General features: G+C 35.7%; 1 protein-coding gene across 4 annotated transcripts; it reads left to right on the top strand.

Annotated features, from left to right (window-relative positions):
- The first annotated feature begins 154 nt into the window (after positions 1-154).
- cfp (complement factor properdin) lies at positions 155-16384 on the top strand. 4 transcript variants are annotated; one of them, NM_001160126.2, is made up of 13 exons: positions 155-277; positions 3969-4007; positions 4336-4421; positions 4615-4709; positions 4899-5043; positions 6830-6996; positions 7073-7243; positions 7320-7514; positions 7600-7773; positions 9477-9668; positions 12228-12339; positions 12444-12552; positions 12707-16384. In NM_001160126.2, the coding sequence occupies exons 4-12, from the start codon at positions 4655-4657 to the stop codon at positions 12544-12546; spliced, it is 1314 nt and encodes a 437-aa protein (NP_001153598.1). In that variant the 5' UTR covers positions 155-277; positions 3969-4007; positions 4336-4421; positions 4615-4654; the 3' UTR covers positions 12547-12552; positions 12707-16384. The 4 variants fall into 4 exon arrangements, with proteins under 4 accessions (NP_001153598.1, NP_001428939.1, NP_001428940.1 ...); NM_001442010.1 differs by having other exon boundaries at positions 4592-4709; positions 12707-16374; NM_001442011.1 differs by having other exon boundaries at positions 12715-16365.
- The last annotated feature ends 18 nt before the right edge of the window (positions 16385-16402 follow it).

Below are 16402 nucleotides of genomic sequence, written 5' to 3'. Positions count from 1 at the left end.
TATTATTATACATATTAAACAAAATAAATACATATTTTTGGTTAAAAATGTTTATCCTGCATTTTATATAAATATTCAATTGTATTTTATTGAATAAAAAAATTATACCACCCCTTCCTCTTCATTGACCATTTGATTGATCCGTTGCTTGGTTACAGTCACATGTTCAAAATGGAGAGAAGAGTAAAGAGACGTGGAGCGCAAAATAGAAAAACAAAAAGAACACAAACAATGCCTTAAAAAAAACTGCCACGACAAATTGGATAATAAGGAATTGGTAAGCTTAAGCTTAATATTACCACACTTTTAATCAACTTGTAATGTTTTTGGGAGCGACGGGCTGCCATATCATTAATTATTCATTATCGCCACTCAGTCACTGCATGGGCTTTTACTTAACGTAAATGCAGACAAGGTGGTTTTGTCCAGGCAGGGGACAGTGACGCACGGCCACACCTGAACAGCGTCCGAAATCGCATATTTGCATCCTGTATAGTATGCGAAAAACACTATAATTCTATGGGCTAAAGCCATGATGAGCTGGTGTAAAGTTAACTTTATGGTAAAGGCTTTTGACAGTCGTAAATTCATGGACCGTCAGCTTCAAAAGAGAACATTTTTATTTACTGCATTTAAATATTGATTACAGTTGCTATAGTTTAAAGAGCAACAAATGAATTTAGTTTGATCCTCTGTTTTGTTTGATAACAGAGGTGCGAGTCTGACTTTAAGAATGCAATGAAAACATTTGTTTTGTTTATGCTAATTTAAGATAATATTACTTGTGTTTCAAATAAAACATGTTTACATATTATTGTGTATATTTTTTCTATTTACACACCTGAATCTTAAAGTATCCGCTCTCATTCATCTTCAAATCGCGTGTATAAAAGCCGTCTTTATCACTATGGAGCGCCTCCGTCACTCAGCACCGTTCTACTGATTCAGAGGCTGCATAAGGGCGGCAAAAGACGCATAAAGCTTTACTGGAAAGGACGTGAATGCGGCCGTTTTTACATTAATTTTAACGTGCTGTCAATCAAAATAATGTGAAAGCTTAGTTCTCTTTAACAGTTTTGCATCACATTTGAGATCGGCTCTGTGCAGCTGCTACTTTCACTTTTCATAGAAACATTACAAATGCGGGAGAAATACTGGAAAAACACACACGAAAGACAGCGGATAGAATGGTAAAATATGGTAGAATTAATATGGCAAAAACGAGAGGATTTGTAGGTATGAATTGCATTCGTTGGCACATACATTTTAATTCAAAATCATTTAAAACAACATGCAGTCACGCATCCAAGTGTAAAGTTCATGTAAAAGTTTTATCAAAATAAACTGTCAAATCATACTTACAGTTGAGCTCAAAAGGTATGAGTAATGTGAAACATTCTATTATTAATTGATTATTTAGCAAAAAATAAGAGGGATCACACAAAATGTATGTTTAAAACCTAAATATTAGGGCCAGACAGAATCTGCAAACATTTTTTGCTATTTCTGCTGAGAATTACAGGCAGAAAATACTACTTTACCAACTGTATTGTAAATAAATCATATGAACATTTTAATATTAATATTATTATATCACAATAATATTAGTGAAATGAATTTGAATACTGAGTAAATATAAATGTACACAAATTTACACAAATAGATTCAATGATGGGCTAAAAATCTGTAGAAAACTGCAGATGTCTGCGCACGCAGACTCCGTGTGGGACTCTATACTGAATTTATTTTAGGCGAAATAGACAATAATACATGGATTAAAAAATTCCCCTATAAAAATTTTAGATATCTAATTATAGTGATTTTTAACCCTGTTAAAACTATAGTCAGAATATTCAAATTTTTTGCAACTGTCATATTTATTAATCCCATCCAGATCCATTTTTATACCCTATACATGTTTTTTATAAATTAATTATGTATCATATTGATACATCAGGCCTTTTGGTAACTTTTTCTGCTCAAAACTAGTTCAATTTAGTTCCCAAAAAGTTTGCCTATAACATTTTTATCAAATAAAACATTTCAGGCAGTTTGTCTCTATTTTTTTAACTAAACATTGTACAGTCTTTTTTATTTCACTTTGTAAAAGGTGTGATAGCAGTTTCAGTCAATTGTTCATGTGAAGACAGACCTTACACCTCTCGCATATGCATGTGAGAAGTTTTTGCATTTTTAAGTTCTTTTGCCCTTTACGACTCCCATATCTTTCATTTTGTTTTGACAAATGTACAAAAAGAAACAAAAACAAGACATGTCAAGGTGCTATAATCATTTGGTGAGGAAAATGGAATTAAGAAGAAATTTGGGTTGGGATGAAATGTAATTCTTTGTGACTTAACATGCTTAATGTAATTATACTTTTACTACTTCATACTATTTCAGTTGCGTTCAGAACTTCGACATGTCGATGAGGAAATTAATATGGTGGGGCGCAAAACTTGAACTCGCATACCCCTCAGTAAATGTGCAGTTGCGCCCCTGCGCTTTAGGATCCAATAAGAAGACGGATCAGGCAAAGATCATCGCGCTGTTATTCCACACCAACTTTTGCTCAATCTGGTCTAGTAACTCCATTCACTTTGATTACTCGGTTGTCAGGGTTGACAGAAATAAAAGCACTAGAAAAGCACGTTGTGCGGTATTAAAACTTACCAGTAGGGGTCACTTCTTGGCCCAAAGTCATTTGTGAGTCTTTTCACTATAGAAATCTAATTAAATTGCCGCAGTATTTTAACTAAGAGCATTGACTAAATCCGCATGAGGAACTTATAAAACGCGCGTGGAAAATCAACGATTTATTAGCGTGAGCGCAACCAATTTTCCACAGCGCGGTTTGACGGATGACCTAATCACGTGGTCGGCTCTTCTCCAATGACAGCTCGAGTAGAGCGGCTTACTTCTGATTCTGTTTTCCTTTCTAGGTCTGTGTGGTTGACAGCTAGGGAGAAAAGCATGGCGTAATTTTTGAGTTACATAATGCATGTGGTCACTGGTCAGACTCGACTAACTTAGTAGAAGATGAATATTAATAACGACGCTCTATGAATCATAAATGTTATTAATTACTGGAATAAAAAAATAGTTCAATAATGCTGTTATCTACTGGAAACTTCCTTGTTATAAACACCAGTAAATGTCAGTAAAGACGATTAAATGTTTACCGTCCATAAGTTATGCTTTAACAAACAAGTCATTAAAACAGCTTTTAATCGACAACCTTAGTAGCAGGTCCAAAGTGTTCCTGTAGATGGCGCTAGTGGAGTATTTTTGCATTTATGAGTGTTTTCAGTCTATTAGCACAAATAACATAAAATGCTGACGAGATAAAGATGTTGGACATTTGCCATGCGGACAGAGAATGTTTTGAGGAACTAAATAAAGGAACTAAAGCTTTAAGTGTTTAATAGAGCCAAGGATGTTGTGCACCTTAAGTCTGTCAGATTAGCTCTAATGATATGTAATGTTCAGTGGATGGGTGTTTGCTTTGGACTGACAGAATGAGTCTAAAATAGGCAGTGGGATGTTTTTTTAGATAGTCCTGCAAGTGGATATTTTAGTGTGTAACATGTGTTGCTCAATTCACAAAACAATAGCCTGTTGCACAACATGCAGCTCGAAAACATTTCCTTTACCCCGTTTTTATGTTTAGTTCTTAACTAAACATTCAAACAAATGTATTAAAAATGTAACAACAGTGAAACTTTAGCTATCCCAAAACGTTCATTACATGTAAAAAAAAAAGTTAAAACATCTTTATTGGAGTGAAAAAACGGGTTCAGGCTTATATATATCAGTCAAACAGTATGACTTATTTTTAAAATCAATGTTTTTCATGATCTTTGGTAATGGTTTGCTATTTTACTATATACGCAAAGTGTGCAAGTAGGTCTACGAATGCCTTGTGCTGATGTTTTTTTTTTTGTTTTTTTTGTCTAAACGCCCCCTAGCCTGGACCATCAGCCCAGAAACAGCCATGCACGGACCGCGTAAGTAGTCTACATTTTGCTCTCAAATCTCTAATAGATTTCAGGTATTATGCAGCTTTTATCTGCTACATTGTTTTATGCAAGCTGCTGGGTTATTATACAAAGTTTGAAGAGAAGGGATTTGATTGTACTCGACACACACACACACACACACACACACACACACACACACACACACAACACTGTTGAACTGTTGAACTGTTTCAGGGGTGGAACTGAAACTATTGTTTTCTCGTAAAACATCAGATAAATGCCGATGATTTTGCAAAATCGTAAAGGAAGCTGGTTTAAAAGTTTCGCAATTAACCATCCCTGTTTTCATTAACAGCTTAAAAGATTATTAAGAGTCATTCAAGGCAGGGTTAAAAAGACCACAGTACTATTGAACGGCCACAAAAAAGGGAAGCAAGCGAGGTAAGTGGTGCAAAAAAATTGGTCAAAATATTTATAATATATGACCTTAACGTTTGAATCTTTATTTATTTGCATGATTAAAACTCTTGCTTAAAAACCCGCGACAGCATTTGTTTGGAGTTGTTTTTATGCTGTTTAACCAGGCATTATTTACGCTGTTTTACTCACAGGTATTTCTGAATTTTGTGTACAGACACATTCAGAACCAAAGATATCATAACACAGATTCAGCCATGAATCTGAATTTGCTGTGGATTTTGCTTCTTGGGATTTATGTGCAGCAATCAGGTTGGATTTGTTATGCATAAACATTAAATAATAACTTACATTTTGTACCAAATTATAATATTCCTTTATGCAGGAAATCAGAAAATACTGATTGATCATTGAAACAATTGAATAATACTATTTTTTTAAATATAAAAACCAATAAATACCAATGAAACAACTGTTCAGTGATTTGGTGTCTTTCTGAAGCTTCACAGATGGTGCAGTGCTTTTCAGCATTTTCCATATCCACCGGGAAGTGTGCTGATCTGTTGGGTGAGATTGAAAAAGATTTTTGTTGCATAAACCCCAGCTATGGCTTCGCTGAAGCAGACGGAGTTTGTAGGAGCTGTGGGTAAGTTTCATTGATGTGTGACAAGAAATTCAAAACCTATCGCAATATGTGATTGAGCGTCTATGTTGATTATTAAAATGAAATACATCCAGTGTATGATTTTAAGGCAAGAGTGCTATTTTGAAAATATAATGTCCATGCATGGATTTTAACATTAAACATATTGAAGTCATCATGACGACGCGGTGGCGCAGTAGGTAGTGCTGTCGCCTCATAGAAGGTCACTGATTTGAGCCTCCGCTGGGTCAGTTGGTGTTTCTGTGTGGAGTTTCCATGTTCTCCCTGCGTGTAGTTCCCCCACATGCTCCGTTTTCCCCCACAAGTCCAAAGACATGCAGCACAGGTGAATTGGGTAAGCTAAATTGTCCGTAGTGTATGTGTGTGAATGAGAGTGTATGGGTGTTCCCAGTGATGGGTTGCAGCTGGAAGGGCATCTGCTGTGTAACACATATGCTGGATAAGTTGGTGGTTCATTCTGCTGTGGTGACCCCAGATTAATAAACGAAATGAGACAAAAAGAAAATGAATAAATGTATGAATGAAGCATCATAAAGTATAATGCACTCTGTCAGTTTTGTAAATCATGTTTTGAAGTATATTTGCATGTACATATGCCCACCTTTTTAAAATCTAGTCTGTTGCTACATCATTTCATTGCAGAATTGGAATAATCAAATGGTGATAGTATAGACCATTTTGAGGAATGTAAACAAAACGGTCGCAACGTATTTCCTGTTTTACAATTCATATTTTTACAGCTTCCGAGAATCAAAAAAAGAGTCCAATATTTATATATAATGTTATGATTGCTGTTTTAACATTAAGTTATGATTGAATTGCTTCTTGTTACAGTTATGAAATAGTTTAATAACAAGCAGGAAATGTTCTTGACCCGATGACATGACCACAATAAAATGGTCTATTTTTGTTGCGTTTCTTTTTATTAGAGTCTTTAACCAATCACCCACAACTGCCGCTCACTGGATATTTTCTCTTTTTCGGACCATTTTCTTTAAACCCTAGAGATGGTTTTGCATGAAAATCCCAGAAGATCAGCAGTTTCAGAAATACTCAGACCAGCCTGTCTGGCACCAACAACCATGTCATGTTCAAAGCCACTTGAATAAGCTTTCTTCCTCATTCTGAAGCTGGGTTTGAACTGCAGCAGAACGTCTTGATCATCTGTACATATTGTATGTGATGGTTTGATTTAAGTGGATATTTTTCACTTCAGAAAGCATTCATTAAAGGCATAGTTCACAATTTTTTTTATTTACTTGCCATTTACTGGTTTTAAACCTTTTTGAGTTTTCTTCCGTAAAAACAAAAGAAGCTCTTATTTAAGAAAACTGAAAACCAGAAATCATTCACTTCCACTGTAAGAAAACAAATACTATGGAAGTCAATGGTAACAGGTTTCCAGTTTTCTTCAAAATATCTTCTTTTGTGTTCAACTGATGAAAGAAAGTCAAACAGGTATGAAACAAGTGAATATTGAGTAAATCAATTTGGGTGAACTATCTTTTTAAACCACTTGAGTTGTACTTTTATGATAGATGATTGTACTTTTTGTAGTTTCAAAAATTCAGACAACCTTAGTCTGCCATTATAAACTGAGAAGAGCTAGAAGATTATTTAACGTAAGCACTAATAGAAAAAAGGCTTAACAGCTTTCATTTATTAGACTTAAATATAGCTCTTCAGGTGACTGAAATTATTGAACTGAGACAAATGAGATCAAACGAAGGATAAACCTTTTAGTGAAGTCTTCTATGTTGACTTGCAGGCATGCGGCATGGAGTGAATGGTCAAGCTGGAGCCAGTGCTCAGTCAGTTGTACTGAGGGAGTTACTCAAAGGCGACGGTTTTGTTACGGAAATGGTAACTGTTCAGACCCTGAGGATTTAGGAACTATTCAAACCAAACCATGTGTGAAAAAAGACTGCTGCCCAGGTAAGAAGAACATTCATTGATTTACATTTGGTTTCTGTGGTCTTTCTCATGGTTCTAAACATTTATGTTTGTCCAGAGGACGGTGGCTGGTCTAAGTGGGGGAACTGGCAGCCATGTTCAGTAACGTGTGAAAATGGACAAAAAAAGAGGCAAAGAGCCTGTTCTAACCCGGCTCCAAAATGTGGAGGCTCCTGTTCTGGCGAACCGCAAGAAATTGAACCTTGTTCCGCTGACACAGTCTGTCCAAGTAAGTGTAAGTTTTCTTTGTTTCTTTATTTTTGAAGATGCTGGAAATGAAAGTCGTGCTTTCGTTTGATGTCCAGCTCACGGAGGGTGGTCCACCTGGGGAAATTGGGGTCGCTGCCCAGTTACTTGTATCGAGGAAGGACGTAACACCCAAAAAGAAGTTCGTACAAGGACGTGCACCAATCCCTCACCGTCCACCGCTCCACCTGGCAGATTTTGCGAGGGTTCCGAAAAAGACACCCGCCCTTGCAGTGGACTGCCTTTTTGCCCAAGTAATATGCTTTGTGTTCTAATACAACGCCACCCAAAATAACAAGAGAATTTTAGAAACCTAAGCTTTATGGATCTTCTCCACAGTCGATGGAAGCTGGGGCTCCTGGTCAGGTTCCTCAGCCTGCTCTGTGACTTGTGGAGTGGGCCGACAGATGCAGTCACGGATATGTGATTCTCCAAGCCCCAAACATGGCGGTAAACCATGTCATGGCATAGAGCAAAAATCTGGCCTTTGCAGGACTTTAGCCAAGTGTCCAAGTAAGTAGTGTACAAACAAAGTCTTATCCGAGCCATACTTTTTAATGCTTACATAAATGTGCAACCCAGCAGACACACAACATCATAAGATGTTAATATTAGGTTAGATTTAGGTTGCCAGCGTCTAAGGACAATATTTTTTGGACATCAAATAATGATGTGAAATGACGTTAATATTTGGTTGATTTTATATTGTGTTGGAAAGTAAACAAAATCTAACGTCAAGCCAACATCTTAGACCAACGTCATATTGAAGTCAAATACTGACATTTATTTGTCAGGTATGGCAACTAAAATCCAGCATCTGATAGACGTCATAGTGGTAACATCTACACAACGTCAAGCTGTAACATCATTAGACGTTGATGTTTTGTATTTTAGGTTGTGTTGGAAAGTGACTATAATGCAACGTCTGTTTGATGTTGGACATGGACATGGGCCTGACGTTGGGTTCTGACATCAACCCGATTTTCATTTCCAAACAAAATGCAACATCCCACGACGTTGGGGTACAACGTCAATATAATATTATGCTGACGTTTTGTGCCTGCTGGGAAGAACCTAAAATAAGAACCATTTTTTTAAAAAAAGAACCACAAAATGACATTGGGTGACAAAGTATATATATTTTTAATAGAACAAAATATTAAAAGTTGAAAGTACACAGACACGTAATATAGAAGCAAGTGTAAAACACAAGCTCCAACTCAAGCCTACTGTAAGTCGCCCAACAATAATTGAACATTAAATACTAGTTAAAATACCAATAGCAGCAAAGAACACGTGTTCTTGATTTAATACAAACCAACTTTAAATTTCAGCAATTATTTTGCAGAAATATCAGTATATTTGCCTTCTGCAAAGCCAGACTTGGTCCAGTCATGTACCGTAATTTAATGCGGCATTTGGGCCAAGCAAAGGCAAATTGTGTGGGCCAGAGATGGGCCAAAAATATTTTGCTATGTGGGAAGCATAAACAAAACATGGTATAGAAATGTGCAGCAGCTGAGCTGTTTGGAAGCATTTTCGAGAAAACTGTGCAATATTTGGAGAACAGTGATTCTGAAAGATGCATCACATAATTTGCGTTCTGATATTAGGGATAATAATAAAGTTTCATTTTAGAAACAGGGACCTAAAATCTGCGGTAACTTTGATATTACCGGTGAAAATTGTGTCGCTAAAGTAAATGTTAGCAAGCCCTGTTAACTGTGTTTTACAGTGAATATAGCTTAAGTTACACTCGCGTCAAGCTGCATAAACTGTTCTGAAATACAGTTATGCAGGGCAGGTACAGTATACATAGATAATATTAAACAACTAAACATTAGACCTTCGGTTCCCTTCTTTTTAGGGAAGCAGAAAGTTGCGTCTGAATTGCTCTCTTAGACATTTTGAAAACCGCATAAAACGATCCAATGAACTGTATTGTGCTAGGTGCCTTAAGACAATACTGAGTTCTGATCGGTCAATCGTCGTTGTTTGTAAGTCATAAATTAACATAAATAGAAAATTTGAATATATATAATTTGCATGATAAGTTTTACATTACACTCACTTTTGTTAATCGGTGGTTTTACAATGGGGATGCTTTTTGTCAATTCAAGCGCTGGTTATAAATTGACCTTAGAGTATTAGAAAATACATTCATGCGTTCATAACTCATAATTCATAACCATTTTCTCCCTCTTTTTGTCTGCCAGTACATGGGAGGTGGACAGAATGGAGTGAGTGGAGTATTTGTAAATCGCCTTCCACTAGAAAAATCACATGCAGAACCAGGGAGGGAACCCGAAGGAAATTACGGGACTGTGTTGGTACAGAACACGAAGGAAAACTCTGCGATGGAGAAATTGTTGAACATGGCAGCTGCTTTGACATTGATAAGTGTGATAGTAAGTGCCAAGAAAAAGCACTAATTTTCACAATCACTAAAATCACAAATTTTGTCTAATACATTTAAAAAAAACAAACAGTACAAACCATTTAAAAATTGTATATATATATATATATATATATATATATATATATATATATATATATATATATATATATACAATTAATAATAATGTGGAAACAAGCAAAAAATAACTAATTAAAAACATGATTATATAAGATTTAAAGGGCACCTCTGATGTAAATCAACTTTAGTAAGCTGTTTGGACAGAACTGTGTGTAGGTATAGTGTGTCCACACTAATATTGGAGTAATATAAACACAACAAGTCTCTTTTTTATTATATTTTATTTCCTGACGTTAAAATAGGGCCCAAATCCCAGTGATTTTGAGGCCCCAGCAACGTGAGGTAGGAGTGTGGTTTTCCCTGCCCACTGAATTGATTGACAGGCGCCATATTTCTATAATAACATGTATACTCATGTCCAAAGAAACAGATTAAAATATTTGTTCCAACTCTCTATGATTTTTCTCACAGTTTTATAAGTTTAAAATGTTTTTAAAACGGAGCATGTTTGTAATAAAAGAGTAAAATCACAAAATCTTAACTGCTATAATCACCACGGCTGCATAGTGTCAGTAAACGCTAAAATGTGTGTTTGTAGGTGTGTACTGTAAACGGCATTTGTGGGAGACTCATCATTTCAGAAAGGCTTGAATAAACTCCACCACAAATACATGAAGTACACTTACTTGGTATTTTTGACTAATGGGCTATATCAGCTTCATCTGTGTCTGTCTCTATTACTGACTGCTGTTTATCCACTGTGACGCATGAGAAGCAAACATGAATGGTGGGCAGGGAGAGCAGCCACAGGCTATAAAAACAGCTACACTGTACTCAGACAGCAAAATAAGCAGATTGTGGAGGCTATAATAAATGATCTGATAGGTATTTTGAGCTGAAACTTTACAGACACATTCTGGTGATACCAAAGGCTTGTCTTACATCTTGTAAAAGGGGTAAAATAGTTGTCCTTTTAGAGAAGATTTAAAATATTTGTTTATGGGTTGTATAAATGGGTAATTCTTCAACTACAGGCACTTTTATGTCCTTTTAACAAATATCCAAAAATATATTTAATTTGTTCAAATTTCACTTTCTTTATCAAACTAACAATAAAATGTACTTTAAAAAGATTTACTAGCTTTCTATTATGTATTTTTCATATTATTCAAACTCCTTTTAGGTGTTAAAATCACTGTTTTCACCTTGTTGCTCACCCAGAGTTTTAAACTTCAACAATGAAAATAACATTTTAAAATATTATTCATCTGGTATCTTTTAATGTGTCTTAATTATAAGTATCTTAGCTCCAGTGAAATATTTTATAGTTATTAATGTGAGACTATTATCAATATTATTTTTATACAAAATATAGCTGTCACACAGTATCTGTGTCATTTCCACCACAACACTGTAATGTCGCCTAAAATGTTTATGTCTATGAAAATGAACAGTGTCATCTAAGAACATGTTCAAGATGGAGGGAATTAAAATTTTTATCAACAACACTTGAAGAAAAATCAAGGTAAATATTGCTTGATAAGGAAACACATTTATTCTACGTCATTTCCAAACATGTTGTACCTTAAAAAATGTTTTAAAAACCAAACAAAATTAAGGTAAGATAAGAGTGTTGTGTACATGTAGGATCAATTCAAAGATAATCGGTGAAGCTATTTTTCATTTTTTCACAATAAACTGTTGAAATGTCATTTCCACCACTGTCATTTCCATCACCACACACAAAATTCTCATCACACATTAAAAGTGTATTCACAATGTGTAAGTTTATGTTTTTATTTAATATACAAATTCAGTTTATTTCATTCTAATAAGCTCTTAACCAAACTAATATTAAATTTCAGAGAGTGACAGGTGTAAAATTCAGCATACAACTAATTTATTTAATTGACAAATGTATAATTATTATATTTATATTGTGGAAAGATTGGTTAAACTAGATACAAAAATGATCTTAGACGATGTTTGACTTCATTTTGAAATCAAAGCTGTATAATGAGATGTGGTGGAATTGACATTAGTTCAGTTCACGATGAAAAAATGTTTCTCTTCTTAAGTTTGTCATTTTACAGATCTTAAACCTTGACAAAATGTTTTAACTAATGAGGCTGTTACGCTAATTTTGAACGATTTTTTTTACTCAACTTCACAAGGCTAAAAGTGCCTGTAGTTGAAGAATGGCCCAAATATTCAAATGTATTGCATGTGTCCACTGAAAATCATTAAGGTACAATCCCTTTTGTTAATTAAACACTATTAACATATTACTCTTTTGATGTAATGATGTTTGCATACTGTAGTACAGAATTAGGACAGAGCATCAGAATGTGCAATATTTCATAAATTGAATATTATTGCATTTCAAGCTAATTATTCAAATCGCTGAATGATGGTATTAGAAGATGATTGTTCCTAGTTTAAGATCGTAAACTCCACTTCCAAATTGATAACACTTTCTGTCTGTGTTCAGTGGAAGCTATCTTGTCCGAGTGGAGCGAGTGGAGTTACTGCAAACCTGACTGTGGGCAAGACTCCAAACAAACCAGAAGCAGAAAGTGTGTTCCTGACATTTCTGAATACCAGTAAGAGAGGAAAAACATCTTTACTCCCACTACATGCGTACTGTTGGTTGCCAAGTGTTTCATGATGTATTTACGTTTTATTTGGTGTTTCTGATCTGCCATAGATCCGATGACTACAGTCTTTTCTATGGGAAGCCTGTCATTAATTGTGAGAAAGTGAAGGATGAAACCGAAACAAGACCATGCAAAAATGTGCCTCAGTGCTAAGACAAGGTTGTAATATAATTCTGAAAGCACATGTGTTTTAGCTAATTGAAGGAAATTATTATTATTAATATTATAATCTTAACTATAATTATAATTTATATTAAAATTAAATAGATTTATTTAACTATAATTATAATTTCTAATCTTAAAATTTGTTAAGTTTTTCAGGATGACTAAGCACAGAAGATGGTGAGGATAAGAGGACCAGTTGGTGTAGATGGTAAACTCTTCTGCAGGAGGAAGAACCTTAAAGGGATAGTTCACCAAAGATGACAATTTATTCACTATTTACTCTTCTTCAAGTGGTTCCAAAATGTGTTTTAGAGTTTTTCTTCTGATGCACAAGAAAGATAATATTTTGAAGAAAGTTGAAAACGCATTCATTGTAGGAAAACAAATACCACGGAAGTTAAAGGTGCAGTAGGTGATCAGCCTAAATGCCATCTGTTAGCATATTATCTTCGAAAACATAATCCCTTCCCTGCCGTCCAAGGCCACGCCACCTAAATTTACAAGCGCACACATTACAGATGAGAGAGACCCACTAGATCATGTCATTCGCCAGTTAGAATACTTTATAGTACTTTACTATGGTAATACTACAATCCGAATAGAAAAACTGTTCTACATCTAGCATGTTTGTAATTGTGTAGCTAGCAAAACTTGTCATAATGTGCTATAGTTCATGCAGGCAAGTAGAGATATGCGCAGGACTGAATCTTTAGTCCCACTCCCACTAGGTTTTATTCCATACCTGACCGCTCCCGCTGTATGTTCAGCCTTTGTTCACCCTCTGCCCACCCTTTCCCGCCCCGTTTTCTACCCGACCAGAATGTTCCCACTAAACTTAGATCTGGTTCCCAAAATCTCATGTTACAATTGGGCACTACCAAAAGAGAGATAACAGATAAAAGTGTGGGCTGTCCAAGTATTGTTGGCTAAATGTCAGTTTTGTTTGCCCATTTGTGATGAGACTTGAGTGCCTTGAGGTTTGTTTCTGGTGGACTCTTTCAAGGTCAGATACACAAACATATCCACTCAATATATTTGCCAATTACAGATTGTGTTTCATATATCAAATCTGGATTATTTTCAACACGCATAGCAGGTATAATTGGGACAAGGAAGAATGTTAAATGTAGAGCGATTAAATAAGCTGGATGCTACAGAGTCCAGACAGCCTATTATAAGCAACACACAAGAGCCCGGTGGATGTGCTCGCTCTCTCTCTCTCGCGCTCACTTTCTCTTTCTCTGGGAATTCTATATTCTTAGATCGCCCGCTCTCGTTCAAATTAAACAAGAGTTATTGACCGAAGTTTCTAAGTTTCCGCGTCACAAGAAATCTAGTCTGGTCCCGTGGCTTCTGTGGTACAGCCGCAGGAATGCAGACCTCTACATGCAAAGATTGTTGCTCTCACTCTCTCACGCGCTTTGTCCTAAAGCGACTACTTAGAGGTTGACCAGCAGACTGCAGGAATTACACTTATTTCTAAGCCATACGTACATACTTTTTCAGACCGGACATTCAGAGTAGCATGCTGAACAATATAGGGAGTGCGTCACAGGTTGTCATTGTTCAAAAATGAACCAATGCGAATATAAAACCAACTTCACCTCAGTAAAGCAGGCTAATCTACATTATCGATGCTGTAAAAGGTCCCTTATGAAACTGAAAATAGACACATCAATCCTTTGCCGGAAGATTTCAGTGGCTGAAAAACACTTCTGTGCATTTATCCCATTTGTAAAACAACAAAATCAACACCAGCTTCGCTTGACTAAAAGAGTTTTAAAACATTACATTACCTGTCTAAAAGAAATACTTCAGCCATGGTGTCATCCTTCCTCCAGCGTGCAAAAGTAACTCCAATATTGATTCAGCATTTGTTTGTACCGCTCTCTTTCTTGTGTGCAGGTGAACAGCCAAAGGCAGATCTGCATGCAGGGTTGGATTCAGTGTTGCCAACTATTTCTAATGAAAATAGCTAAAGCATGCCCGAAAAGTAGCTAAATGTTGCAATATGACGTCATAAACTGATCTGCATATCAGTAACATCATTATGTAGTACCTGACAAGCGTTAGCCCGTCATGTTTCCACTCTATGAGGCGCTGTGTATTATATTATATTAAAACATTACATCCAAGCACAATAAATAGGTTCTTGTTAACATTTTACTTTGCGTGATGACATCATTGTGTAATCGCAACTCAAAACTACATCTTTATGTAGTATACAATATAATGAATGTTTTGTGAAAATAGAGTTGACTATTTGTAAAAGTAATACAAACACTTTTTATAAGAATGTTTCTATTTTCAAGTATAACACTGATAATGAACAGTTACATTCAGTTAAACAGTTACAGCTTGTGTACTTACTCTTTTAACTTTTGAAAATTAACTCATTTGGAAAAGTGACAACAGTTATTGCACTATTGGAATGTTTTGCTACCTAAATTACCAACAATTATACATGTTAACAAATCTCAGTAAATTAACAGTTATAAAAAACAATCTGTGCTAGCGATTTACTCTACTGAGTGAAGCCTGCAGCCACTGCTCTGTTGAGTCACTTTTTAAAAATTGCTTAAGTAGCCAAATTAATGTTAAACATTGCTTAATTTGTAACTAGGTGCACTTTGAAAAAAAGTTGCTAGCAATTTTGTTGCTAAATCTAGCAACAAAATTGCTAAAGTGGAAACACTGGCTGGATTAACATAAGGGCTAGGTGGAGCTGAAGCCGCAGGGCCCACGGGAGAAGTGGGCCCGTGATTGGCTGATGAATTCATTTACGTTATGACGTGGGAAACGCCTCTTTGAGTTATGCTTTCTCTCTTCGATAAGTATTCCTTTCGGTTCGCTGCTGATCTAAAACATCGACGCAGGTGCTAAACCGGGGCACAGAGTGACTGTAACCCAATCTGAATATTGAATTGCCCTGTTTTAGTCACCCATAAGGATGATCAGATGTGCCAATTTTCCCAGGACAGTCCCTTATTTCGCCACTACTGCGAAAACCGTCCAGTCAAAGGTAGGCTAACCAAGCTCGTCGTAGAACAAAACTCTGAATTGAAATAGTTTTCATCAATGATTGACTTGTACATGTAGTAACAGAAGCTGGGATAGGCGGAATTATACTAAAAGAACTTTCATCAGACAATATATCCGATGCAAAAAAAATAAATCTAATAAAAATGCTAGCCCCCTGCTGGCCCGTGCGCTACGACACTGTCATTACTTTGTATTGGCTACTTGCAGGCCTGTTTTAATAAAATAGAAAAAATATGCAATAATCAAATACAAATCACCTTGTATCTGGTATAGCCCTAGGCCCCAATGTGTTCTTCATCTCGCCCTGACTGCATGAACAGCTGCGCTGTTGTGTGCAAATCAACATTCGTTTAGACAGTTTGGGCTATTATCAGATTTATGGGAATTACAAAGTTAATTTGAATGAACATTTTTTAGTCTTATGCCTTACCCAGATTATAAAAAATACATATAACTACGTTTAGACTATTTTAATATATTCATAACTATTGGAATGTGAAGAGACCAGGACAACAGTGTTGTGTTTCTGAAGACAATCGCCTACTGCATATTTAATGGTTACTGTGTTTTTAGTTCAAATGTTATCTTGTTTTGTGTTCAACTGTGATGATCGTTTTTGGTGAACTCGCCCTTTAACATGCCCGTCTGTAGAAGTATACTATCATCAGAATACTTGCTTTGTTAGATTTATATAGATTGAATTTGTTGCTGATTAAAGCACTATGTTGTGAACTCTGCTTTGCTGCCATAATAAAGCATTAATGCAATATGTTGTAGTTCGTGTAACAAATTGCAGTTTTCT

Source organism: Danio rerio, chromosome 8 (genome assembly GCF_052040795.2).
Source record: "Danio rerio strain M-AB ecotype USA chromosome 8, GRCz13ab, whole genome shotgun sequence".
NCBI lineage: Eukaryota > Metazoa > Chordata > Actinopteri > Cypriniformes > Danionidae > Danio > Danio rerio.
The sequence above is the reverse complement of the archived record's forward strand: the minus strand, read 5'-3'. Positions and strand labels throughout refer to the sequence as shown.